The sequence below is a fragment of the Stegastes partitus genome, unplaced genomic scaffold (assembly GCF_000690725.1).
Source record: "Stegastes partitus isolate 25-593 unplaced genomic scaffold, Stegastes_partitus-1.0.2 Scaffold132, whole genome shotgun sequence".
Taxonomy (NCBI): Eukaryota; Metazoa; Chordata; class Actinopteri; family Pomacentridae; genus Stegastes; species Stegastes partitus.
Window position 1 is genome coordinate 833,613 of NW_007577863.1, and position 26,028 is coordinate 859,640.

Genomic DNA, 26,028 nt, shown 5'->3' on the forward strand with positions numbered 1-26,028 from the left:
CCGTCTCCATTTTTTTTTTTTTTAACAAGATGGCGTCAACGCAGTTATCGGATGAGGAGATTTTCTCGGAACTAAAGCGCTTTGGTTTTACTCCAGGCCCGGTTACCGAAAACACTCGCCCGGTATATTTAAAGAAATTGAAGAAACTTCGCGAAGAGCAGCAGCAACGAGGGTCCAGATCGAGTAAAACCCGAAGCAGCGGGTCCATCAACAGCACCGCAGGCGACGGCAGCACCGCGGCATCTAGGCCAGTCAGCCCTGACGTCACGCACTTGAGCAGTAGCAGGAGACCGGGCCGGAAGTCCTCTGTGCTCGGCTTCAGCTCCGACGAGTCTGACGCTGAAACTCCACTGAGGAGAAAGGGCCTCGAACATAGCAGTAAGGCGAACCGAAGCTCCGGTTTTCAGAAACAGCAGAAAGTAAGGCCCTTACCAACACATAATGCGGCTATCAAGGTTCAGTATGGCGGTGGTACTAGGCTGAACAGTAATTTTTCCCCGGGTTCGGACGGACAGAGAAGTGTTTCGCTGGGCTGGGGAGTTGGTGCTAGGTCGAGCCTTGACTCGGAAGGGATGCACTACGACGAATCGGCGGACGATGACGATTGTGAGGACGAAACGGAGAAGAATTCCTGCTCTTTAAATGGTCGTGGGGGGTCTCGCCTGAACAATAACAAACTAGTCGGGGAGTACTCGGACTCAGACGAGGAGGAAGTTGGGGGCTTTGGCGCCGGAGAACGAGAGCGGGACGGGTTGGAATTTCGACGGGGCCACCGGATAGTTCCGTTCGCTTCCCACGTCGTCGAGCGAAGCTCCCAAACCGAAGAGAAGAACAGTGAAGTTAAACCGCTCGGGGGTGTAAACATGGTGAAGAGCCGAGGTGAGGTTGAAGCCGAAGACGAGGCAAAGAGAAGAGATTTGGACCCGTCAGGCGGCTCGCGGAGCAACAGGGTTCCCAGGAAGTCAATCTACCTGTCCCTAGCCGAGAACCACGGGGGGAAGGCTGGTGAGAACAACCACGTCGACAGCGAGGACGGAACGTCTAGAAGCAACAGCACTAGTAGGTTCAGTATTGGGTTGAGACCGCGCTTCTCCAACTACAGCAGCCTGTCCCAGACATTCAGGGACAACCACTCTAATCACACCCCCGCTCCCAACCACTCATACAGCCAGGCAGTGCTGAAGAAAAAGCTCTCTGTCCCGGAGGATGAGCTGCTCCAGCAGTTCAAAAGGGAAGAGCTAGCCTCCTCTAGTAGCTTTAGTGCCCATTACCTGTCCATGTTCCTTCTCACGGCAGCCTGCCTATTCTTTCTGCTGCTAGGCCTCATGTACCTTAGGATGAGGGGCACTGGATCCTCGGAGATGGATGGCACCAGTAAGTATCAGACAAATATTTCAGCTTTTCCACAGAGTGTACAAGATACCAAGTTGAAATTGAAAGACAGGACAGATTTTATTTTTATTTTTTTATCCCTGTTACCAAGTGGTGTGGTGTGTCTTTGTATTAGAGGGTGGCTCCCTGAGGATAAACACATAAAAGAGTTAAAGCACAAACTTTATGGTAAAAGCACTCCAAGTACAGAAATGCAGTGAATATAAAAGCACTTATGGAAGCAAATACACAAAGAAATACCCTTGAAATGTCCATACCAAAAGTGGCCTAGGACATTGGGAGGCATTGATAATATGCTTTATTCATTTAGTTTTAGCACAGTGCAGAAAATAATCTGTACTAAAGCTCTGCTAATAATCCAGCTGCCTATTTATTATGTGTCTAGTAGAGACAGACTGAACCGAATTACAGTTTGTCTCTTTAAAGATGCAACATAAGTCAGTCATTAGTTAATTTTGTCTGTAATTATGGTGAGTGTAGTCAGAGGGACGTGCTCCCTGGTGATGAGGTTTTGTGTAAAGACACTGACACACGTGTTGAGATGTCCAGCCACATTCCACTCAAATATTCCTATTGTGAAATGTCTAGTTTGTCTTTTTTTTCACTAATTCTGTTTGTGTATTTGCATGATGTGCTCAGTTTACAGTGTGGTTTAAATTGTCTCCCGTGACTGTATCTCTTTCTCTTTTGTTGTAGTTAAAAGTCACCCTTTTGGCAGTGATTTTGACTCTTCTTATGTAAGTACATGCCCGACTCCTTCTTTTAATCTGTAGACAGCAAAGTGTACAATGGGATGTAGAGTGGAAGCAGCTGAGGTGCTGCCATGTGAATGTCTGCAAAATGAAATTGTCGAATGTGAATAAATTGAAGTGCTTTGTTCACCCCGTTTATATCAACAAGCTTAAATTAAAGAGGCAAGTTGTGAAGACGTACAACTTAAAGTGATAGTGAATACTTTTAATACCACATCTCAAGTAAGTGAATGGACAAAATCTTAAGGGTCTTCATTGTAGAGATGGCTAGATCTGTTTAGACATATTTTACTGTATTGCTTTCTGCTAACATGCAGCTGATTGAAGCGAGCGACAGAGTTTAAGCACTGATGTTGGCTAATTACCATTGACAGAGAGCAAGGACTTCACTAGCAGCCACTTTCAGCAGAATATTATTAGCGAATAACTTAGTTTAGTGAGTAATACGCTCACACTATATTTGTCAGTCGTCTTGTTAAAGTGCTCTCTAGAAGTCCGTGTTTCTGCTCAGCCAACAATCTTTTTTGGGGGGAACAAGTTCCATTCTGTATAACTGTGAGTAAACTGAATGTTGGAGGGGTAGAAACTACAGAAACGGACTAAGATGTCTTCTTGTCAGTTTTATGAGGTGCATTCTCCTGCTAAAGTTATGTCTTTAAATCCATAAGTTATGAATGTAAATGTTCTAGGTTTAGACCAGGACCTCAAATGTTCTGATCAAGTAACTTCTGTTTCAAATGTAATAGTCCCAAGTTGTTATTTCACTGTCAGAAATGTGATTAATCAGCATTTGAGTAAAGTGGGTCAGACTTCAGCAAATGTACTGTTAAATGGGCTTTTTTCTGGTAGTGTGGCCATTAAGTTTTTGGTTTTGTTTTGTTTTTTTGCAGAACAAGGGAGAAAAGGACGTGATCCTAAAGCTGCTACTCAATCTTCATGACCACTTGGCCTTCATCGCTGGTAGATACTGACTCTCTGCACTTCACCTTGTGTTCACTGAAGGACTGACTTTGTAGGCTTTGTAGTCAATGTGACAACCGAGTGAGCAGCGATTCATTTATGTCTGCTGATTGTGTTTGTTTACAGATCTTTCTTGGCCCATAGGCCCAGTAGTTTTTTAGTAGCACAAACCGACTCACAGGATTTAGGTTGTGGGTATATGACCGTCAGTGGCCGTTTATCTATGTCGGCATTTTCATCCACTTCCATTACCTGTGGGTTATAGTTTTCTTTGCCATCGAAAACAACAAACTACAGTATTACAAGTTAAACTGAACCTGAGAGTTTGTCAGGGGTTTGGAGTGTGCAGTAAGGCAGCCCCGCTTTTTTTTTTTTTGGTGGATTATTTGTTTTAAAGACAGTGCTCCTCTTCCTACACGTACTGAAACCGCATCCTTTGCGTAGCCTCACTCATGCCTGACTGGTTTAAAAAATGCAATCACTATTGATGGCAACGCCTTGAGACCCCTTTGGAGGGCTGAGCAATAGGTCATACATACTGTGAAGTTGACTTCCCCTCTAAAATGCCTTTGTACATTGTGCGAANAAATTGTCCGTAGGTGTGAATGTGAGTGTGCTTGGTTGTCTGTCTCTCAGTGTGGCCCTGCGATGGACTGGCGACCTGTCCAGGGTGTCCCCTGCTTTCGCCCTAAGTTGGCTGGGATAGGCTCCAGCCCCCCCGCGACCCTAGTGAGGATTAAGCGGTGTATAGAAAATGGATGGATGGATGGATAGGTGAGCCAATGCATAAGCACTGAAGCACATGAACGTGATTCATTTAAATCCATGTCTTGATCTTTATATAAGTAAATGTATTAGAAGCTGAGATGCCTAATTGGAGGCCATGTGCACAAACGTGATGATCAGCTGTTACTCTGATAGGCGAAAACGAGCTTCTCCTCACTAGTGAATCAGTCCTCTGGCACGGGAGAGATTGTTTCTGGGCAGGTGGTGGTGAAGCTCTCGTCAGCAAGACTCATCTTTTCAATGAAACTATTAAATTTTCCAGTGGAAGTCTCCAATGTGAATAGGCAGACAGTTCCAAGTGGAGTTACGGGTGAAAGAGTGCGTTCACTTTGAGTTGTAGGCGGCAAAGCGCTGGTTCAGGGGGTTCTCTGGCGCTTTAGCCCACTCCCTCTTCAGCTGCTGCTGCTTTCACTGTACCTGAACAATTTATACATAAAAATGTAGGGATTTTGTTCTCTTCTACCCAGTTGACTCTCACTGCTGTACTTCAGTGCACAGTGTGCGCCAAGCAAACCTCTCATTGACTTACTCTCACTGAATTTCGTGTGAAAATCAGAAACGGTGAGTCATCTAACCTGCCACCAAACCTGTATAATAGACAGTGCGGAAAGTTTGCAGCTGAGCCACTGTTGGTTCGACACCTAAAAGGTAAAGCAGAGGTCATATGACCTGCTAGCACACACACACCAAGCGGGCGATTTTCAGAAGCGGTGCATTAACAGAGGCAGGAGTCTGCCTGTTTGCTCCTCTCTCTGTATGAAACAGATAGTCCTATAGTCTATAGACCTTTGTATCTAGAACCGGTCTAGTGTGGTCCCGAAGTGACAAAACAAAAAGTTAAAAATCAATTTTTTATATATTCACACCGAGAGTAACAGAAGCACTGAACTGCCTGAAATGTCTCAGACTGTAGCTTTACATCCTAAAGATGTAAAACTGAGAAATGGCCACTTAGCGCTGTAAACTAGGTTTCCTTTATGTTTTTCTTAACTGTCCAATCAGAAGTGAACTTTAGCGTTGTACAAACTCCTGACGTTTTCAGCTTATGTTAAATGCCTCCTACAAAACCGCAGCGTCCATAATGAAGACTTGAAAGGTCTATTCCTCTTTAATGGCAGAAATGAATTAGACAACACAAGACATATTCACATTGTGTACGATTTAAGGATGAGGTTTGTAGCACTGCTTTCAGTTCTGTGTGTGTGAACTAAAGCTATTGTGTCAGCTTTCTTTTTGAAAACACTGAGCAGAGCTTTATCCACTAGTAATCAACAGGGACTGTGTGGAAAGGGTCCCTGCCTTCAGGTTCCTGGGTACACACACTGATGAACATGTCTCCTGGACTACCAACACCACAGCGGCAGTGGAGAAGGCACAGCAGCAGCTCCACTTCCTGAGGATCCCTGGAAAAACTCAACTTGCAGCAGGAGTTGCTAGCATCCTTTTAGCACTGCTTCATCGAGAGCGTGCTGGCATACTCTGTCACTGTGGGGTTCTCCAGCTGCTCAGCAGTGGGCAGGAAGGCCCAACATCATCATCACTGACCAGAGGATCGTCTACTGCTCACTGTCTCAGTAGAGCAGCAAACATTCTTAAGGACCAATGCCATCCTGGACACCATCTGTTTGACCTGCTGCCCTCACATAGACGCTTCAGGTCCATTAAATCACTAACAAACAAATTGAATAACGACTTCTTCCCTCGAACCATAAGAGAGCTAAACTCTGCCACACACACTTACTGTCTGGACCGGAATACCCCCTATGAACCCAATTACTACCTCATGCACTTTATTTATTGAAACTACACATGTTGATATATATTTACATGGAACTGTGTAATTCTACTTGAGTCATGCTTTTTTTGCTCGTCTTCAGCAATGTGCAAGATCCAGAATTGCAACACCAGCTACACGACTATCATTCTTAATATACTAAATAAGGTTTCTTTTAAAGAATAAACTGTACCACCTTTTTCATAGGTAACACTTGCTATTTTTTTCTACTAGATGTTTGTATTTTATATTTGCACATTTCTTGTTCAATTTTTTAAAAGTATCTGATTGCAGAGGTGAGAAGTAACAAAGTACAAATACTTAGTTACTGTACTGAAGCAGATTTTGCAGTATTAATTTTTCTGACGCCTTTTTACTTTCACTCTCTACATTTGAACACAAATATCTGAGCTTTCTACTCCTTATATTCTCTAAACTGGCTCGTTACTTGTTTCAGCCTCCGTGGATGACGACATGATGTAAAAGACGTAACAACACACATCTTTATCTTTCCCAGCAGTGTGTAATTTGTCCCTGAAGCTCAGCACATCCCTGCCTGCCTCAGCTGCCTGCCAGAGGCTGTTCAGCACTGCAGGACTGATGTTCAGACCCAAAAGGGCCCGTCTTCATCCAGAGACCTATGAGAACCAGCTTCTACTGAGGCTCAATAACAGATGTTGGTGGTCTTGAAGAGACGAGTGCTTCCATGTTGATGATGATGTTTAATGTTCATCATGTTGCTGAAATGGAAAACTGTCCAGTGATGTGTTTCTCTCTGTAGCAGCACTGTGCAGCTTCTTAAGGGATGAAAACAATCCTATTTTGTGTGCTTAGAGCTTTTCTCATTTTGCAGAGTTAGCAAAAGAGGCATCGCGTATCATCGAAGCTAAAAATTCATTTTTGTACTTAAGTAAATTTCTGAACCTGTACTTTTTTACTTTGACTTGAGTAAAGGAGTTGAGTCAGTACTTCTACTTTTACCAGAGTCTATTTTTACACAAGCATCTCTACTTCTACTTAAGTAAAGACTGTGAGTACTTTTGCCATCTGTCAGGTTATGACAGGGTTGCTGCCTGACTCCGTTGTACACAATGACAATGAAGGAATTCTATTCTAGTCTACTGCCGCTAGGTGGCGGTGTGGTGCAGCGCAGTGGAATGCCTTGTTTATGTAAAGTGTTCATATTGGAACACAGGGAGCGTTGAGGATACGCAGCACATCACCGACAGGAAGCTCAACTCCGCCGTTTCCAGTGTCGTCATTATGATGACACTTGTGTTATGAAGTGTCCAGTCACAGCACAGTGTTTTCTGTTGAGTTAAGCTTCTCTGTACCTATTTGTGGAGCCCAAGATTAACACTGAATACGTTGTAGTGTTTTGTCCCTATTTGGACACGTTTTTCACCATTTCTCAAGTGTCGTTATTCTAAATCGGTTACAATTTTGGATTTCTCTGCACATACACTCTTGAAATAGCACAAACAGTCGCCGTATGACACGGTGTGTGTTGCCTACGACGGCGGTTCCTGTCGTAATTGTAAGTTAGTGCACAAAATACACGAGACACACACACACATACCGGAGAACAGCAGCAGCAGCAGCAGAACAGCGGAGCGCAGTGTGGCTCGCGATAATCCTCCAACGACGTCTCGGCACATTAGCTCGCGCTGGCTCGGACGCGCAGGCTCTCAGCTGACAGGCCCCGCCCCTTTCAACAGCGCAGCAAGCTCGCGCGTCTAGAATGGCAGGAGCGCCACATGTCCAATTATGGCCAGGACACCTCAGCTTCCGTTTGGCTGTCCGACGGTACCGACGGCACAGTGTGAACACAAACCAAACCGTGAAAGTCATTTAACGGTTAAAAAGCAACTACAACAGACTGTAGACAGGATGAACACTGGTGAAGTTAAATGGCATACTGTACATCCGGTATGCACGGCTTTACAGATATTTTGTTCAGGTTATGAAGAATGAAAGACTTCTCTAATACAGTGTAATGATAAAACAGCGTTTTCCTATTCTACTACCTTCCCTTCGAATTTAAAATCTAGTATCTAGAAGTCATAACCACATATTTCTGACTTTTTCAAATAGATTGAAGGACTCATGGGGATGGATATAACTATTAAATAACTATGAATAATAAATGCAGGAAAAATGATTCAACTATAAAATTGTGAAATAACAGTGATAGTCTTTTGAAACTCATCTCATGTTATTACAGAGATTGGCTTTTTTGAAATAGAAACTGCTGGAATACAAAATGACCTGCAAATAAACATAAATTACCTAAAGAGGATGTATAACATTTCAAGACAATGACCTAAGTTGTAGAAACTCTTTGGACAATGACTATACAGGGTATTTGACTGACTTACTGATGTACATATGACCCATGTTTGATAAATACGATTTTTTTTTGTACTTACGCACGTTCTAAATTTCATTTGTAAGACAGAATTTAGAACCTTTTTAAAAGTGCTGATGATAAATGAGGCCCTTTGTTCTTTTGTTCGTCACACAGTCACATTTGCCCTGTTCCACCCAAACTGAAACAACCCAGATGGTCACTGATCCACCCCCATGTTTTACTGTAGGGGCAAGACAGTCTGGTTTGTAGGCTTCTCCAAACCAGCCTACAGCCAATCCTTGTCCCGAAGTTATGGATCCAACTTCCCCTACCTGCCTTGTTCTAATGTGCCAAAGGCTGTTCACCTTGGAGACCTGCTGCGAGAAGAACATCACTGGACAGTTTTCCATCAGTCTGGTTTGTAGGCTTCTCCAGGCTTCCTCTGAATTGGCTGGAGTGGGCGTCAACTAAAAATTGGATCCATCACTGAAGAGAACCTCAGCCCAACCATCACCAGTCCGATCCTTGTGATCCCAGCAGAGAGGAACCAGGCTTTCCTCTGCCTTTGCTTGATGAAGGGCTTCTTCTGTGCCCTGTGTGACTTCAGACCAGCTTCAAGAAGTCAGTTTCAAACTGTCCTTGCCAAACAAGTCACATTTCTCGACAGTGCCCACTCACTTTAAGATCCCTGGAGGTGTGACAATGATTCCTGACACAGGAACAGATGAGTACACGGTCATCTGGTGGGTAGAAAGACGTTTCCTGCTGCTCACCAGCTAGCAATGTGGTAGCACCATGTTTAGCTTGTTGTTTCTTGGTGTAATGAACGGCTGTCTTGGAGATCTTCAGTTTTTTCGCTACCTGTCTCTCACTCATGCCAATTTCCAGCAGAGCCAAGATGGCTGCCTTTGTGGCTTCACATAATTCTTTTGTTTTAGACTTTATGTGAGAGCTGACAACTTCTGAGTTGTGCTACAGCTTAAATGTAAGCAGGAAACCACTCCAGGCCTTTGCATGTGCAGTGCTGCTGATGACATGAAATGGTCTCTTATATACCCTACAGGGAATACTATGAAGCTTCAGCATGTCAAATAGGACATAAAGTATGATGTAATCAGCTGCATTTTTTGTTGTGTTCTGTCACTGTTCAGATACTGAGGCTCACTTGCAGACAGGAGACATGGCAGACCCAAGCGTACAATAAAGACTTTTAGTTTACAAAGTCACAAAATATACAGGAACAGGAAACCGAGGTCAGAAATAACCAAACTAGAATACAGTAGGAACTACTACTGGGCTGGAGGGCAAATAACACGATGCAATATCAGCTAAATGTCAAAGGATTCAAACTGTATCAGTGTACAGTTAATACATTATTAATAAGGTGACAAGGAGAGCGTTCCCTCTCATAAACATCTTTTAAAATACCTTAGAAGGACTACATTGACAGTACAGGCTCTCAAATGCAACACAAGTAAATACAATTATGATGACTGACTCACACGTTAAAAAAAAACCTGTAATCACGAGAAAAAAGAAACAAGTACAGTTGAGATTTTCAATTAGTTGCAACTTACTGCGTAAACATGGCCAGAAAATGACTCGTGAACATCAGAACTTTTTCACTTTTGGATCTATGGACTATGTGTCTCTGCATCACACCACATGGAAAAGAAGAATTGGAAAATCTGATGATGAGACTTCACAAAGAATCGGTGGAATCACAGCGGTAGCAGTAATCAGGAGACAACAATAAGCCATTACGCCACTAATCTGAGCCTCAGTGGGCATCCTCCTGAAACTACACTGATTGCACCATCCAGCTCCTACAGACAGGCAAGTGCTTCAGACGTGGCGCATAGATTATCAATGGAAATAAGAGTGTCTGACATTGTGAAGGACATTACAAAATGTCAACATTTACAGACGGCATCCCAGAGAAAATAACCCTGCTCTTTGGCACGCAACCGCACAATGAAACTTTGCTGAAGAGCATGAAAAGAAGCCTGATCAAAAATGGGAGCATAAATGAGATCAAGACAAATTTGTTTGACTGCACAAAGCCCTGGCTCAGGGACCCATCACCTGTCTCTATTTTGGACTGTATTAACACCCCTAGCTCTCAGTCTTTATGCGCCATGCCTGATCTCCAGCCAACCAGCCACCAGCCTACCAATTCCCTGCCAGCTCCTGAGCCAGCCAGTTTCTGGCCTGCTTGTTCTAAACACCACAGGCGGTTAGAGTGGGTTGGATCAGATTCCAACCTGTTAGCCACCAGGAGTTTCACCTCCTATGTTGGCTAACCTTCCCCCTGCCATCATCCTGTCAACACTACCACCCAGTTGTCTTTCAGATCCTGACAGAAGAGGAATACTGATGCATAATGATCCAGAGCACACCGCCAAAATCACAAATAGGATTAAAGTGAAAACCATGACCTGCAACCACTGCTGGGGTATTTTAAAGAGAACAGTGGCACAACACACCCCCTCCAGCAAAGAGCAGCTGAAAACAATAGTTGAGAACAAAGCAACTCTCTGCACATTTGTGGAACACTTATCTTCCATGATGAGGAGTATTGAACCTGTCATCAGACATTAAGAACCAAACAAAGTGTTGAAAAAAAATAAAAGATTTGAATCTCAACAATGAAAACTGCACTGACTTGTGTTGCATCATGTCTCTGTAGCGGGACTGTATTTTTAATAGAGTAAATTGAAACTGTTTGTAATTTTACATGAGTAAATATCCCACTGTTAAACTTAGAAGTAATGTGATTACTGAGTCATTTAAGTGATATTTTACAGGAATGTACTCAACCCTNGATAACCTAATCCAAATCTAACAAAGTATAGTTTATTTGTTCCCTGATCTAGACATGCGGGTCATTCAGTCGATAGAGAGTATGTGAAGACATGTCAAGTTGATACAGGCAGTTAGCAGGAGTTTAATCTTATTCGTCACTAATGGTTTGCTCTTGTGATTTCAGGCCAGCATGACTGTGGTGACCAGCAGCATCCAAACAGGAGTCTGTCCATGGATGAGGCATCTGCGTATTTATTGGTATGTTCACGTCTTAGTATCCCTGTCTGCTAAACAAAACCTCAAACAAGCTGTTAACGTTGTTGCCGTGTCTTTGGAACAAGCAGAGAGGTCACGCTACAAAATGTGTGGTTCCGAATCGGCCATGAATTTTATTTGAATTTTTAAAGGCAAATTTTAAGTGAATACAGTAAAATGTATTTTTGAACATCCCTTTTTGTGAGTAATCGTAAGTTAATTTTTTTTTCTGAGTAGTGGAGCAACTGTTTTAAAATTTGTAGCATCAGTTTTCTTTCTTGCTCCAAGATGATGATAAAGATGTTGTTTGTCAGCAACACACTGACCCGATTACTTGCACCTCAGAATCAACTGATTTTCTTAACTGTTGCGTAAACAAGAAACCTGGTCGCTATAATGCAGGGGTGTCCAATCCTGGTCCTCGAGGGCCACAGTCCTGCATGTTTTAGATGTTTTCTTCTTCCAACACACGTGATTCAAATGATCAGCTCATCATCAAGCTCTGCAGAAGTCTGATAACGATCCTGATCATTTGAATCAGGTGTGTTGGAAGAGGGACACATCTAAAACATGCAGGACTGTGACCCTCCAGGACCAGGATTGGATACCCCTGCTATAATGGGTGATTAAAACCACCTTGAGTTGAACAATGAAAGGACAGATCATTATATGGAGCAATACGTCCTTGTATTTAAAATAAATCAGACTAAAGTGGAATTAACACAAAGTGGCCTTTAGAGGAACATTTACGTATTTGTGAGGTTCAGACATTTGGCAGCTCCATTATGTCTGTCTGCCCACCTGTCTCTTACTATACTGTCTAAAAACACCAACACACATTAAATAATCCTTATGCAGTGTTTTTTTATCACTGTAAACTTAAAATCAAACATTAGAGAAGAAATGTTGCTACTAAACTGTATATGTGGATTTACAGTAACCTGATTGCTTAGATGCATGTCAATGCACAGACTGAGTTAGACAGTACATTAAATATACACTTGCTCACATCTCCATATGAATGTACACACCATGTACAGTCGTGACTCGATAATCCGACCCTTAACAATCAGAAAACTTTGCTATCCGACAGGTTTTTAGGAAAAACAAACAGAACCCATGAAAAATAGCCTTAACATACCGACAGCCTTGGATTCTGACTCCAACATGACATTTTATGTCACAAATGAGGATAATGGCGTATTATCTGACTGAATCCACAGATTGGCTACGTTCACACTGCAGGACTTAATGCTCAATTTGGATTTTTTAGTGAAATCCGATTTTCTTTTGTGTGCGTTCGTTCACATTTCCAATTAAATACGACTTGTATGTGATCTTGATGATCTTCATCATTAATTGGGCCTGAATGTCCAGAGACCAGAAAGTGTTATTCAGACCAGCCCTACTAGTTATTATAACAACTATGAACAATGAATATTAACAACTAATGAGCCTTCCAGCATCAAGCCCTCCTTGTATCTCAACCTCCGTCTTGACAATCCGACAGCCTTGCTATCTGACATAAAAGAAGGTTTTACATTTAAAGTCGGATTATCGAGTCACGACTGCACCTCTCTCTGCCAGTATTTGCATGCAATCACACAGGTGTGTCTTGATCTGTCAGATAGTGTCAACCATGCAGTTTTTTCAGGAAAGAACAGAGAAAAATCATCTTAAAGTGAGCTTTGCATCATTATGACTTCCAAATGCACACAAACATTTCTTTGAGCATTTTGTTCAAGCAGGAGAGTTTATACCGTCTGTGTCTGGAGTGAATCAGCAGTGATTTGCTTGTGTGTCTTTACATCTGATGTTCATCTTCCAGGGATGCCACAACAGGCAGCATCACATTTACCTACTGGAGTGTGTTTTCTCTGTAAAGTAGAACGAAAGAACAAACCCACAAAGTATAAAGGATTACTGTTATGATGTTAGGAAAGCTAGACTCTTAGGAATGGGAGCTGGAGAAAGTTGAACTGTTTTTCTCATCAGTGTCGTTCTGTACCACGTGTCTCTTGTTCAGACTCAGAATAAGGAGTTTGAAGGCTTCATTCATACATCTCTGGAGTGGATCATCCGAACAGGCCAGGATCTTGGCATAAGGTAATACAAGAGTTATACGTATTCATGTACAACCCTCCCGGTGCTCTTCATTGTGTTTGCATGTGACATCTGTCCTCTATGTGTCTGTGTGCAGGCTAACCGGGCAGGTAGCTGACGATCCAGTGACTGAAGTGTCGGAGATCTCTCGGCTGGAGTCCACACATCCCAAGATGCCCTTCCAATGCCGTTTCCGCCGAGCTTTCCTCACCGTCATCGTCAGGGTCCTGCTCATCGCAGCCGGTGCATAAACCATGTCATATAAACAGCAGGCCTGAACCGTAGAGTGTAGATGACAACTATTACAGTGGTGGATTGTAGAAGTGTCGCTGATTTATGATGCAAGGACAGATTAAAAATATGTTAAAAAAACACAGGACCAAGAAAATGTTCTGAACCTTTGTGACAGGAAATAGATGACATACTGTTACATACAGTTGTTTATCAGTCTGCAACAGCGACCGCTTGTTCAGTATCTGTTTTAATGTGTGACTCCTGTGTGCAGTGGTGGGCTGTGTGTGGAGTGTGGTCTGCTATATGAGGTATCGCTGGAGGAAAGAAGAGGAGGAGACCAGGCACATGTACGACATGGTGGAAAGAATCATTGGTGAGGAACAGCACGCATTCGCATGAGTATCAGCCAAGTTGTGTTTGTTTACAGATGAGGAAAGGATTACTTTCATTTCTGTCGATTACCAACATGCTACACTATCAGCAAGCAGACCGAGGTTAAAAAAAAACACTGACTCGAGTGTGTAAAACTGTTTTGTTGTTTAGATGTGTTGAAGACCCATGGTGAAGCCTACCAAGAGAACCAAGACTTACAGGCCTACCTGCCGATCCCCCATGTCAGAGACTCCTTGGTTCAGCCTCAGGACCGGTGAGTACCGACACTGCTTCAGCTTGTTTCCAAGTTTCAGAATCCAGGAAGAAAATTTCAGCAACCAAAGCAAATCAAAGCTGTAAAACAATGATCTCCAATTACACACACCACTACTGGCAGAATTCACATTGTGCTAATTTCCTGCCCAGACTTCACAAAGAAGCAAATTATGCTTTAAAAATGTCCTGTGATTCCTGACAGGCCCAGTGTGTTCTGAAAATACAAACATGATGAACAGACCAATTGGATTTTGTTTGACAAATACAAAATGTACCTATCAAACAAATACAAAGACATGTCTAATACACCATGCTTGATGAACAGGTACAATATGTCATGACTGTGCAGAGCAACATTTGTGTCACACAAGCAGTGGTTTATGCGGTAGTTGAGTTCACCACAGTAACTATAGTGCTTGTGTGTCGTGAGTGTTGGTGTGTAAAAGGTAAATGTGTGACATGTAGCTACGTGTAGGGATGCTGCTGCTTTGTAAGGCAGAGAAAGCTGTAGCAACTGCATATATAATTCTATGTTAATTAGCCATATGCAGCTATTGTCTTAGAGGGTTAAGGCCTGACATGGCAACCTGGTGAAATCTGTGACGTTTAAAGTCTGTTGGGGTAAAGAGTGAACTGGAAGGCCCAATTCTCCATCCTGAAGGCCAGTTTATGCTCTCCACCTCCTTGTCCACAAACCGAAAATGAAAAGCAGATCCACACACTGTTCTATTGAGAACTGCAACAGGTACTAGTAGGTCTGCCGTGCAGCAGGTCACACTCCTCTTCATATCAAACACAGCAGCTGGTTACCGACTGAACTGGAGCATTTTGTTATTGCAGTTATTCCTGAGGTGTGTCGAGCACAGTGGGCAGACGTAGGACAGGATTTCTGGAAAAAAAAAAATAGGACAGGATATACAAATCAAAGCATCTCCTCAGTCTGGCAACGGCTACTTCAGTCTCTACTTTTTTAATGATTAATTATAAAGGTGTGGATGACAGAGAATCACCTCACACACTCTTTCTTGTACCAAAAAACAGTTTTTAAGCACCATTTGTTTTCCTGGCACATGCACAGTCGGCAGGCCTGCAGTGCAGACAGTCGACACAGTCACTAATTTTAGGCTGTACACAGATGGGTGCTGATTGGGATGGATGAATTGGCATTGAGAAATAAGTACAAAACTAAAAACTAAAGCCATACAGACTTGACTGTTATCACAACTGTAGTGCTTAAGTGTGAGAGCTCTTAAGATCTTACCAATATACACTACATTGGCTCTGATAAAACCTAAATCTCTCTGTCTTTGTAATCACTCTGTTCTCTCAAGCAAAGTCTTGTCCACAGCACTGTCTGATTCATTAGAAGTCACAAGTGACAGCCAATCAACAATTCTGGCGTTCACAGAAAGTACTGACGAGAGCATTTGCAGAGTGAAGCAACGCAGAATTCAATTCAATTCAATTTTACTTTGTTTGTATTATGCTGATTTACAAGATATGTCATCTCATAGCACCTCACATAGTAGAGTAAACCATTACAAACTTCAAACAGAACAGAGAACCCAACAATCCAAAGTTGCGTTTGGATTCCCTATGAGCAAGCAGTTGGTAACGGTGGGGAGGAACCAGAAGGAAAAAAAATAAATGGGGAATGAAAAAACCAGACAGAACCAGGCTCAGGGAAGGCGACCGTCTGCCTCGACTGGTTGGGGTGAGGGTGGAGATGGGGGAGGTGGGGGATAGCAGGAGAGGTTGGGATGAAGAAAGGAGGATTACAAGCAGAGAATGAGTTTCAAAAGTGAGGTCGCAGAAGGTTGTCAGGAACGCCGCAATATTACACGACCATACTGAGTTTCCTTGTTACACTGAAAATGGCAGAATTATTGACTTGCTGGTGTCACTGCAGCTGGAGCTTATGTTGCTGGGCTACCACGAAGAGGATGCTGCGCCTCGTAGCCTGGCTAACACTGTCTGAAAAACAACAAGTAGTGCTGTAAGATACGGACCTTAATCCTCACTAGGGTCATGGGGGGCTGGAGTCTATCCCAGCTGACTCAGGGTGAAGGCAGGTTCACCTGGACAGGTAACCAGTCTATCACAGGGCTACACTTAGAGACAGACAACCAAGCACACTCACATTCACACCTACGGACAATTTACAATCACCAATTAACCTCAACATGTTTCTGGACCTTGATAACAATAAAAATAACTATTATAAATGATCCCTATCATTTTGTGTGCAGGTCATGGTTTAAAAAGTCATGTTTTAAAAGCTATAGTTAAACCATTTGTTACATAGCAGCTATCCTCAGGTACAGTAGCAGTTTCAGTATTTTCCACACATGGACATAATTTTCAGTATTTAGGAACTCACAAGCAAATTACACTGTTATGTTTGTTATTAGTTTAGAGAAATCTTTTGCTGGTTAGCACATGATTATGTTTTATACATATCACTTCATATACAGCTCAGTCTCACGTCTATGACAAGTATTGCGCAAGTGGTGCTCTCCATCATGGTGGTGGTTATCTATCTTGGAAGTTCCTTTGACTACAGGACACAGGAATAGCCACCTCCAGGCTAGCAACCTGCCACACTGAAATTTTTAAATGTTGCCAAGGTTTTCAACCATTTTAAAGATAGTGTTCCCCTTCCTGCCAAACAATTCCCTCTGTCACCATTTAGAGGGAACTTATCTGCTCGAGTCTGCTCAATATGATTGTGATTTATTAAAGAAACCCCAACAAGCCAGAGTGTCTCTTCCTATAGCAGAGTGATAATGAGGTGAAGCTAGAAATACATCTCAGCTGCTCTAAAAGTGAAAATGAAATTATGACCAGCAGTTCTCAAGTGATGCTCTGAAATTCAGACTGAATCTGTGGACGCAGCCACAGTTAAACAAACAGCTGGAGAATACTTACTTTCAATCATTCACCCATGTTCGTATAAATTAGTTCACTCCTTGTGCAGGCTGCGAGCAAAAACAACATCCTTGGTTAGCGAGGGATGAGCTGTGCGCCCCTCTGTCTGCACGTGATGGACTGTTGCTGAATGTTTCGACACATTGTTCGTGTTTCTGCTCTTACATGCAAACAACTTGGTCCTTATGTGGCAGCAAACATGTTCTGTGTCAGCTGTTCAGTGTAATCATACTTTTGAGGGCAGTAAAGTTGCTCCAGTCGGCTGTAATTAGCCTTGATAAGCAGAATGGTGACTGAAGCTGTGTGTTGAGTTCACTGTTAAAGCAGCTGTAAAAACAGCGGCGTCCTTTCAATGTGATATTTTTGTTTACGGCGGCTACATTACTGTAGTGGTAGTGGAGTGTTTTAAGGTGTTTTGTAGCGGCGTTTTCTAAATGACGGTGTTTTTAACAAGACAATTACGCCTGTGGTGAAATATTTTCCTGTTACATACACTCGAAAACAGCGTATCGGCCCAATTTGCGGCGTAATTTTTTCAGGCAGCAGCGTAACGGGTTGCTACTCTATTATGACGCTGGCAAGAACCCTGTATGCAATTATTATTATTATTATTATTATTAGTAGTAGTAGTAGTAGTAGTAGTATTTGCATAATTTATTTCCTGACTGAATCTCTTGTTCACATACGGGGATTCCCACTGATAGACAATCAAAATGAATGTAGCAGAAAGTCGCCATATACCGGAGCCGCTACACCAGTCTGCAGACTAGATGGGGTGAAAGCCGCCGACTGTTATAGCGGGCTATAGTGTTGAAAGAGTTAAGGCAAATACGTGAGGAGATGAAAAACACAGAGGCATGCAGTATGCAGAGTGTTGCAGGCAGATGGCGGTAGATATCCAGCAGGTGTTTGCATCACACTGTTAGCCTTTTGCTGCTCTGTCATCCAGACCACAGTGGAGGACTTGGTAGAGCTTCTCTCAGGCCAAAGCAGTCCTCACCCTTGAGGCTAAACAGGGTAACCCATTACACTCACACTGTCCGCTGCTTGCTCTCCACCACTCACTTTCTCTGCCTACACGTCTGCACTGCTTTAAATTCTCTAACACCTGTTCGTACACAAGCACCAGTGAAATGCGTTTAGAAACTGATGAGCAGTATCGAAATGAAGCTTTCTTAACAATTCCTTCAGAATTTAAAACTTTCTACCGGTTCCAACTTGTTCCCAGTGCCCAACACGACATAACTCAGACAGGTGTGTGACTGAGAGTTGTTTGGAGAAGAGTAAATAGAGTGTTTTAATTCCATATTTATAAATGTGTCTGTCACATCACAGAAACTGTCTATTGAGTCATCAGGTAACAAAGATGTTACCATGTGTTTTACAGGAAGACGATGAAGAAGATTTGGGACCGAGCTGTGAACTTCCTCTCAGCTAACGAGTCTAGGATTCGAACAGAGACTCAGCGGATTGGTGGAGCGGACTTCCTGGTCTGGAGGTGGATCCAGCCTTCGCTCAGTTGTGACAAGACCTCCTTGATGCCCTCCAAAGTCTGGCAGGGAAAAGGTAATGCTCACTAAAAGAAATTGTTGTGGCTCCTGGGAGCATTTCTCTTAATTTCGTACCAATTATACCTTCAGAAGCCAGTGATCTATTAGCAGTTCAGTTTTATTTATGTAGTGTCATCTCAGGACCTTACGTATTGTAAACAGAGAAACCAAAAGCAAACCTCCAGCAGACGAAGGCTTAGGGAGGGCAGCCATCTGCAGGTAGCAGGTGGATATGGTAAGACAGGATAGCATAGCACACGATAGGACAGAGAACACACCAACAGTGCATAAGAGAACAATAGACTGGGCGCCCGTATAGCTCACCTGGTTGAGCGGGTGACCCATGAACAGGGGCTACAGTCCCTGACGCAGCGGTTGTGAGTTCGAATCCCGCTCACGACCCTTTGCTGCAGGTCTCTCCCTCATTCTTCTCCCCCCTTTCCTGTCTCTCTCCACTGCTCTAAATAAAGGCAAAAGCCCAAAAAAATATATTTAAAAAAAAAAAAGAGAGAGAACAATAGACTGTAGCAGTCTGTGAGGAGACAGACTTTAAATTCGATTCTGGATTTTACAGCGAGCCAGTGAAGACAAGCTAATGTAATATAATGTTATGATTCCTGTCAGATTTTTCAGAAAGTTATTGGGACATCATGATAATAAGGAATTACAGATGTCCCAAATGCCTGCGCTTGTTTTTCAGCATCACTCTGAAACAGAACGTTCCTAATTTTGTCACTAATTTTGGGAGATAAGAGAGGATTGTCCAAAAGACTTGCTTAATGTTAAGCTCAGCATGCTGACCTAAAACAGTCCCTCAATAGTTTGTAGAGGTTGTAGATTGTATTGCACTCATGGTTAACTCGCTCCATCCCCAATCTGGCTCCTTCTCTCTACTGCAGTATGTCCTCTGCTCTCCGCTAATAAATGTGTTTAAAGCGCTGGCCACCGAAATAATATATGTCCCAAATTAGGCGATTTGTTCTGTAGTGGATTTGCACATATACTGTCACTGTGATTGCCTGCATGTTAAGTGTGTTCTAACATGATCGCTTTGTCCTTTTCAGCTTTCCCTCTGGACCGGAGGAATTCACCTCCCAACAGCCTCACGCCATGTCTTAAGATCAGAAACATGTTCGACCCAGTCATGTGAGTCTTTCCTGTGTGTTTTATGAGCTGCTAAAGGCTACCAGACGTCGTATTTTCCCATTCACTGGAGTTGTATTTGTATTTTCAGGGAGGTTGGAGAGAACTGGGATCTTGCCATCCACGAGGCCATCCTGGAGAAGTGCAGCGACAACGACGGCATCGTCCATATCGCTGTTGACAAGAACTCACGAGAGGTACGATCAGCTCTGTGAGCGAGGACCACAGTTTGTCGTCCAAGCTGTCGGCTGCAGCAGCGTAACACTGATATCTGTTGTCTCCACAGGGCTGTGTCTACGTGAAGTGTCTCTCTGCAGAACACTCCGGGAAAGCCTTCAAGGCACTCCATGGCTCCTGGTTTGATGGTAATTTACACACAGCATACATTTAGAGCACATCAGCAGTAACCAAAGGCAGAAACAAAGGGCTGTGTTACTACATGTGAGACGACAGAATACAAGCTAGAAAGTCCCATTTGAATAAATCATCCTCACAAGAAACTGAGCAGCAGTTTATGCAACTACTTTGCCTGAATTCTGACCTGCATCGTCCTTGAAATAGGGCTGCAAGGTGGCTCAGTGGTTAGCACTGTTGCCTCGCAGCTAGAAGGTCGCAGGTTCACGTCCTGGTGAGGACACCAGGATCTTTCTGCGTGGAGTCTCCATGTTCTCCTGGGTTCTCCGGCTTCCTCCCACAGTCCAGAAACATGTTGAGGTTAATTGGTGATTGTAAATTGTCCGTAGGTGTGAATGTGAGTGTGCTTGGTTGTCTGTCTCTAAGTGTAGCCCTGTGATAGACTGGTTACCTGTCCAGGTGAACCTGCCTTCACTCTGAGTCAGCTGGGATAGACTCCAGCCCCCCCCATGACCCTAGTGAGGATTAAGTGATGTGTAGATGATGGATGGATTGTACTTAAAATACATTATGAGAATCATTAGATTGTGAGGGACTGGGGCATTGGGATCTCTTTGCAAGATTCAAAAAATGTATTGAAGGTGGTTTTCTTGCTAAGCCTGTGTCCATGGTCCATCTTCACATAACAACCGTTGATGATATGGCTTTGGAGCTAAATTTCCATGCCTTGAAGCAAGTACAGCAAACTTCATTTAAATTTAAAAAAACAAAACAAGCTAACAACACTGTTTCCTTCACTGAACCAAATATGTATGACATCTTCTCAGGGACACTACGACTGGAATGGGTAGCTCCTTGTAGTGATTGATCTTTGACACGTCTTACTTTTGTTAACAGGTAAGCTGGTGACGGTGAAATATCTGCGTTTGGACCGATACCACCAACGCTTCCCACAAGCCCAAGGCTGCAGCACGCCCCTGAAGGCCTCCAGCCTCCACATGTCAAGCCCCATGAACACGGCTCGTCTGCAGTACTACGGCTCAGCCAACTCTTCAGGCTTCTCGTGAGATGACCATTGGATTTAGAATTAACATTCTCCGCCGTGCCCTCCCAGCATTACAGCAGCAGTCTGCTGTTGCTTCTTCACTGCTCTGTAGCAGGAAGACTTCCGTTTGTGTCACAGGGAAGCTTTTTTTCATTTGTTTCTTTTTCACCACAGGATATTTGCAAAAGAAGCTGTTTAGCAGTGCAGTGTTTGTTTTATATAATCTTTGTATTAGAATTGTCATAGATTTAAGAAAGAAGCAGAGTTCTTCTAGACTATTTAAGATGTGTGCAGAGACTCCAATTTTCCCTCCTCTTCCACTGTATATCTGATGCCATGACGAAGTTCATTTAGGCAGTGTATGGAAATGGCTGCATGTGTCAGAGTACGTCTCTATGTAAGCTTTCAGTACAACAGTTTTGGTGTTGAATCCCTAAAGGTGTTCGACCTATTGCTAGAATTATTCTGATTAGTACCATTTTTTTTTTAGTAAAGGGAGGATGACAGGAACAGACGTGTGGAGTTTGTGCTGTAAATACATATGAACTAAAGCACAAGCTGTATTACCTTTTCTGTACTGAACGTAAACCTTAAGTGCACATTTTTCTTGCAGCTCACTTACCACAGAAAAGTACACCTGTATCCACAGGCAAACACTTGCAGAGGGGCCTCAACAATTTAGCTGGAGGAACCCAGCGTTAGTGAGGATGACGATTCAGTCAATGTCTTTGTTTGCTCCATGTATGACCCCCCCTTTTTTTTTTCTGCAGTGCTCCCAAAAGTATGTTTGACAGAAGATTTCTCCTTCAGATCTAGTCCAAGTTATTATTACTTCTATTTATTATTTACCTCTTTCAAGTTGGGTTGTTTTAACTGTCGGGTTGTTACTCATTGATTTCCAGAACTGTTGCAAACCAGTGTCATGTTTTATCACTCTGCAAACGTGACCTACAGACCAGAGGAGCACACAGACTTCAGGATGTGTCGTGTCCAGTTTACAGTCTGTGCTCATCTGTCCTCGGTGAGACAGATGTTTCTCGTCATTATGGAACCTGATGCTGTCACTGCTGGTCTTTGATCTTATCAGCCTCATGTTACGATGCTAACACTCATTTCTTATAACTAGGACGACGAAGATGTGTTGAGAATTCTAAATTCCAGATATTCCAGGCACTGTAGAGAGGCCGCGCTGAGCTTTAGGAGTCCTGGTTGAGTGAGTGTGTTTTTACAACACCTGTATATTCATAAAAGACAAAAACAACAACAAGGAGTTGCTACACATTTTATTTTAATGCAGTGAACTGAAATTTGAATTTAGTTTTTGCAGTGTGAAATTGTACAAATGGTGCACATTCCAAATGCTAAAAGCCTGCTGCAGCAACCTGCAGCTGATGACCCCTACTGTGCCTTAAATTTGTGCTTTTTTTACTGGCACTGCATTATTGGAGAATGTACTGGATTTAAGAAATGTTGAGACGTTTTAAAGGGTGATTAAGGCCTAGCTGTAGTTCTGTCAGTTTCTGCAGATTTGATATTTTGTAGCAGTTTCCTTTGATATTAAACCAAAAGCTTCTATTTATTATTTTTGTTAAACCACCAAGGCATGTACTATTTCAGTGTTATGAGACCTGCTATATATGTGTCAACTTTTGTTTTTTGTTTTTTTTGTTTTTTTCCATCAGGGATCTACCTTAAATCCACTTTGAAACAATTGTCAGGATGTGTAAAACAACAAAATAAAGTGAATAATCTAGTGGTTGGCGCATCACTGTAATCTATTTTTGTATGTCTAGCAGAATGGTGCACCTGCAGCGTCTCAGCTCTCACTGACTAACGGGGCTGAAGGTAAATGATTGACATAACGGCACTTCTCCAAGCTTGTGCTTCACATTTAAGTGCATCCTCGTTAATTCATTTTACCTTGATGTATTTTTTTTTTTTTTATGTAAACACTGTACATTGATATAACTGTAATATCTTCCATTATATGCTTTATTTCCCTGATGTTGTATGGGGGAGGGGGAGGGGGAGGGGGGGTAGTGGGGCCGGGTAGGGATACAGAAGTTTTAATGTAATTTGCCAGGTGTACAAATAGCTCAAATTAAAAGTTTATCAGGAGTTTTTACATTGTGTTTTTGTGCTTTCATTTGCACGCATGAGGTGGAAACAGCTTTGAGGTTTCTTCTTTAGCCGTCATTCATCAAAGTCAAGGGGCTGTCTTTGAAATGAAAGTTATTTTATAGTTTTTGTGTCACAGGCTTCCAAATAGCTGCCAAGGATAATAACTACACCGCATTCCAAATTATTATGCAAATTGTGCCAAAAAGATTACATTTTCTGTTTTTCAATTAAACCCATGGACAGCATTGAGTCTCAGGGCTCTTTGGATCTCTGACATCAGTCTCAGACACCTGTGATGATTAGTTTGCCAGGTGTGTAGCTAAGTGTAGCCCTGTGATAGACTGGTGACCTGTCCAGGTGAACCTGCCTTCACCCTGAGTCAGCTGGGATAGACTCCAGCCCCCCATGACCCTAATGAGGACTAAGCGGTGTATAGATAATGGATGGAGGGAATTTACAACATACGTCATCTCGCAGCGCTTAACATAGTAACGTATAGACCTTACAAAGTTAAACAGAGAACCCAACAATCCAAAGTAGCCTTTGGACTCCCTCTGAGCAAGAGGTTGGCAACAGTGGGAAGGAACCAAACCCCACCCCCCAAAAAAGAGAGGGGGAAAAACCTCTGACAGAACCAGGCTCAGGGAAGACAGCCATCTTCCTTGATTGGTTGGGTGAGAGGTGGTCATTCACTGTGGCTCAGGAAACAGATGTTTGCTTGTCATCTAATCATCCGTGATGCATGTTAATAGTTGTGAACAGGACCAGTCGTTATTCATACACCAAGCAGCTGGACTCCAGCCTCATCGCATTTCACTGACCGTACATCCTCGATACCTCACCTTGACTACTCTCCTCACACCACACCAAAGACGCAAGAGAAGGAGGAGGAGGAAGAGATATCAGTAGAGACGAGTCGAGCCAATAGGTTTAGACCAAAACGAGAAATCCTCACCTCAGACGTGTCAGTTTAAAGCAACGTTCATTAAATCAGATCACAGATGTATCACGTGGCCATGTGTTGTCATAACCTACTTCTGTATTTTAGGATCTCTGCCAGATGAGCAGCAGTGTTCGTTACAACTAGTATGTAATAACTTACACAATATCTCACAATTTATTTTTCCTTATATTTTAACAATGTGATGTAATGAGAATGTATGGATGCCTGTTTGTCTGTCGTGCTCCTGACATGGTCTGGACATTCCAGCTGTGCGTCACGCCTCGTTGTGACAACGCCACAAGTGCAGAACAGACTTCTCAAAGACACACCTTGGCTCCACCAACTAGCCTCCTTTATGCTCCATCCTCTGTCCTTCTGCTGTCTTGTAGGACTTTTGATGGCACGCTAAGATTACTTTCTGCGTCATGAGCAGGAGGACGGAGGACAAAGGAGACGAGGAGGCTAACGTTTATTAAATGAGATGAGCCTTTTAATACTTTTCTGTACAAAGCACAATAGACAGACACAACAAAAGATTTCTAAAAAGAACTTCGAACATCCCACTGAGTTTAGATGTCATCGGTGGAAATAAATTAAAGCACCAAAATCTGGCAGGAACTTTTTCTGATTACAACTCCCATGATTACATATAAAAGGCTTGGATAACTGCAAAGGCTCTCTTAAAAACAAGCATCCATCTCGTTTTCTTGGCACATCTGCAGTCTGCGCGCTGCACATGGGGGGCCATTCACTCTGGACCTCTGGGGCTTTCATGTGGTGTCTGGGGCAGAGACGTTGGCGTTAGGTAGAAACACATGTCATGTAGAACGCTGAGGAATTCTGTCTGTGTTCAGGAAACATGAATACAGAAAGCATGATTTGGCCCTAACAGAACACTGAGCAGCAGTTAGGCCAGTTGGAGGCGCTAGCTGCCTCTGCAGTGGACACCACAACATTCAAATTACGTCTATATGTTCTTGTGTAAGTCCCACACTTGCCACCATAACAGGTTTGATCCATTCCTACACTGACAAAGGACCTCTGGGGCTTTCATGTGGTGTCTGGCACAGAGATGTTGCCAGTGGATCTACTGGCTCCCGTGGGTTGCAGGGTGGGGCTTCAGTCGATCAGCTGGGCTGCAGTGCATCCTGTGGATGATCAGACCAGAGATTGGAGTTTGGAGGCCGGATCAGTTAATCTTTGTTGGGTGCCATTGCCCGAGAAAAAAAAATGCTTGGTCAGACTAAAAAGGTTTGGTCTAAAAAAATGTTTAGGTGGATGGTACATGCCATTATAACGTCCATATGAAGGCCAGGAGCCAAGGCTTCCCAGCAGAACATTACATTTTAACAAGAATATCAAGTTTATACACGTCTCCTGTTGGTCGGTTCAATGTTGTGGCAGAAGCAGAAAATACAGCAAGTACATACAGCTCTTTAAGTTACAAAGATTCCCTTCTAAAATAAAACTTCTGGTTGACTTCAGGACAATAACACTCACATTAACAGACCATAATCACAGCACAGGTATATCAAGGATTTCCAGTGAAGCTTATAGAATACACAACAGTGTGTTAGAGCTGAGGAAAAGAGTTCAGTGATACTGAAGCTGTTAGTGCTTCTTCAGAGAGTCGAGGACACGCAGGATGTGCAGGAAGAGGTTGACAATGTCAAGGTAGAGGTTGATAGAGGCCAAGATGTGCTCCTCAGGTGAGAGCTGCTTCATCAGCAGGCTGGTATCGTAGATAATGAAGCCGCAGAAGACCAGAGCCCCAGCTCCAGACAGAACCAGCTCTGTGCTGTCACTGTTGAAGAAGAACTGCAGAAAGGACGGGACAGCATTAGGACTGGGTACTGAAAACTGGTTTCAAAACCCTGATTCCAGA

General features: G+C 43.1%; 3 protein-coding genes across 5 annotated transcripts in view; 1 reads left to right on the forward strand and 2 right to left on the reverse strand.

Moving 5' to 3' along the window:
* The window catches only part of msrb3 (methionine sulfoxide reductase B3), a 28,514-nt gene extending 21,163 nt beyond the window's left edge, over positions 1-7,351 (reverse strand). The window contains exon 1 of one of the 3 annotated variants that reach the window (XM_008278780.1): positions 7,244-7,351. In XM_008278780.1, the coding sequence (XP_008277002.1) occupies positions 7,244-7,322 (79 nt within the window). In that variant the 5' untranslated portion in view covers positions 7,323-7,351. The remainder of the gene's footprint in view (positions 1-7,243) is intronic. The other 2 variants (XM_008278781.1, XM_008278779.1) reach the window with 2 other exon arrangements.
* Positions 15-21,549, forward strand: lemd3 (LEM domain containing 3). Its single transcript, XM_008278778.1, has 13 exons — positions 15-1,374; positions 2,089-2,129; positions 3,035-3,104; positions 11,004-11,077; positions 13,101-13,180; positions 13,275-13,420; positions 13,683-13,784; positions 13,955-14,057; positions 18,375-18,553; positions 19,602-19,683; positions 19,772-19,877; positions 19,967-20,045; positions 20,932-21,549. Exons 1-13 carry the CDS (start codon positions 30-32, stop codon positions 21,099-21,101), a joined length of 2,577 nt encoding a protein of 858 aa, XP_008277000.1. The 5' UTR covers positions 15-29; the 3' UTR covers positions 21,102-21,549.
* A 3,062-nt stretch (positions 21,550-24,611) lies between these two features.
* Positions 24,612-26,028, reverse strand: part of tmbim4 (transmembrane BAX inhibitor motif containing 4) — an 8,184-nt gene continuing 6,767 nt past the window's right edge. The window contains exon 7 of the mRNA XM_008278782.1: positions 24,612-25,961. Coding sequence (XP_008277004.1) covers positions 25,755-25,961 — 207 coding nt within the window. The 3' untranslated portion in view covers positions 24,612-25,754. The remainder of the gene's footprint in view (positions 25,962-26,028) is intronic.

What these genes read in the sequence shown, in the direction of transcription:
- lemd3 (XM_008278778.1), top strand. Translation starts at nt 30, where the DNA reads ATGGCGTCAACGCAGTTATCGGATGAGGAGATTTTCTCGGAACTAAAG. An exon ending in CCACTTGGCCTTCATCGCTG is followed by an intron (nt 3,105 to 11,003) that starts GTAGATACTGAC and finishes TTGTGATTTCAG; the next exon opens with GCCAGCATGACTGTGGTGAC. An exon ending in CCATGGCTCCTGGTTTGATG is followed by an intron (nt 20,046 to 20,931) that starts GTAATTTACACA and finishes TTTTGTTAACAG; the next exon opens with GTAAGCTGGTGACGGTGAAA.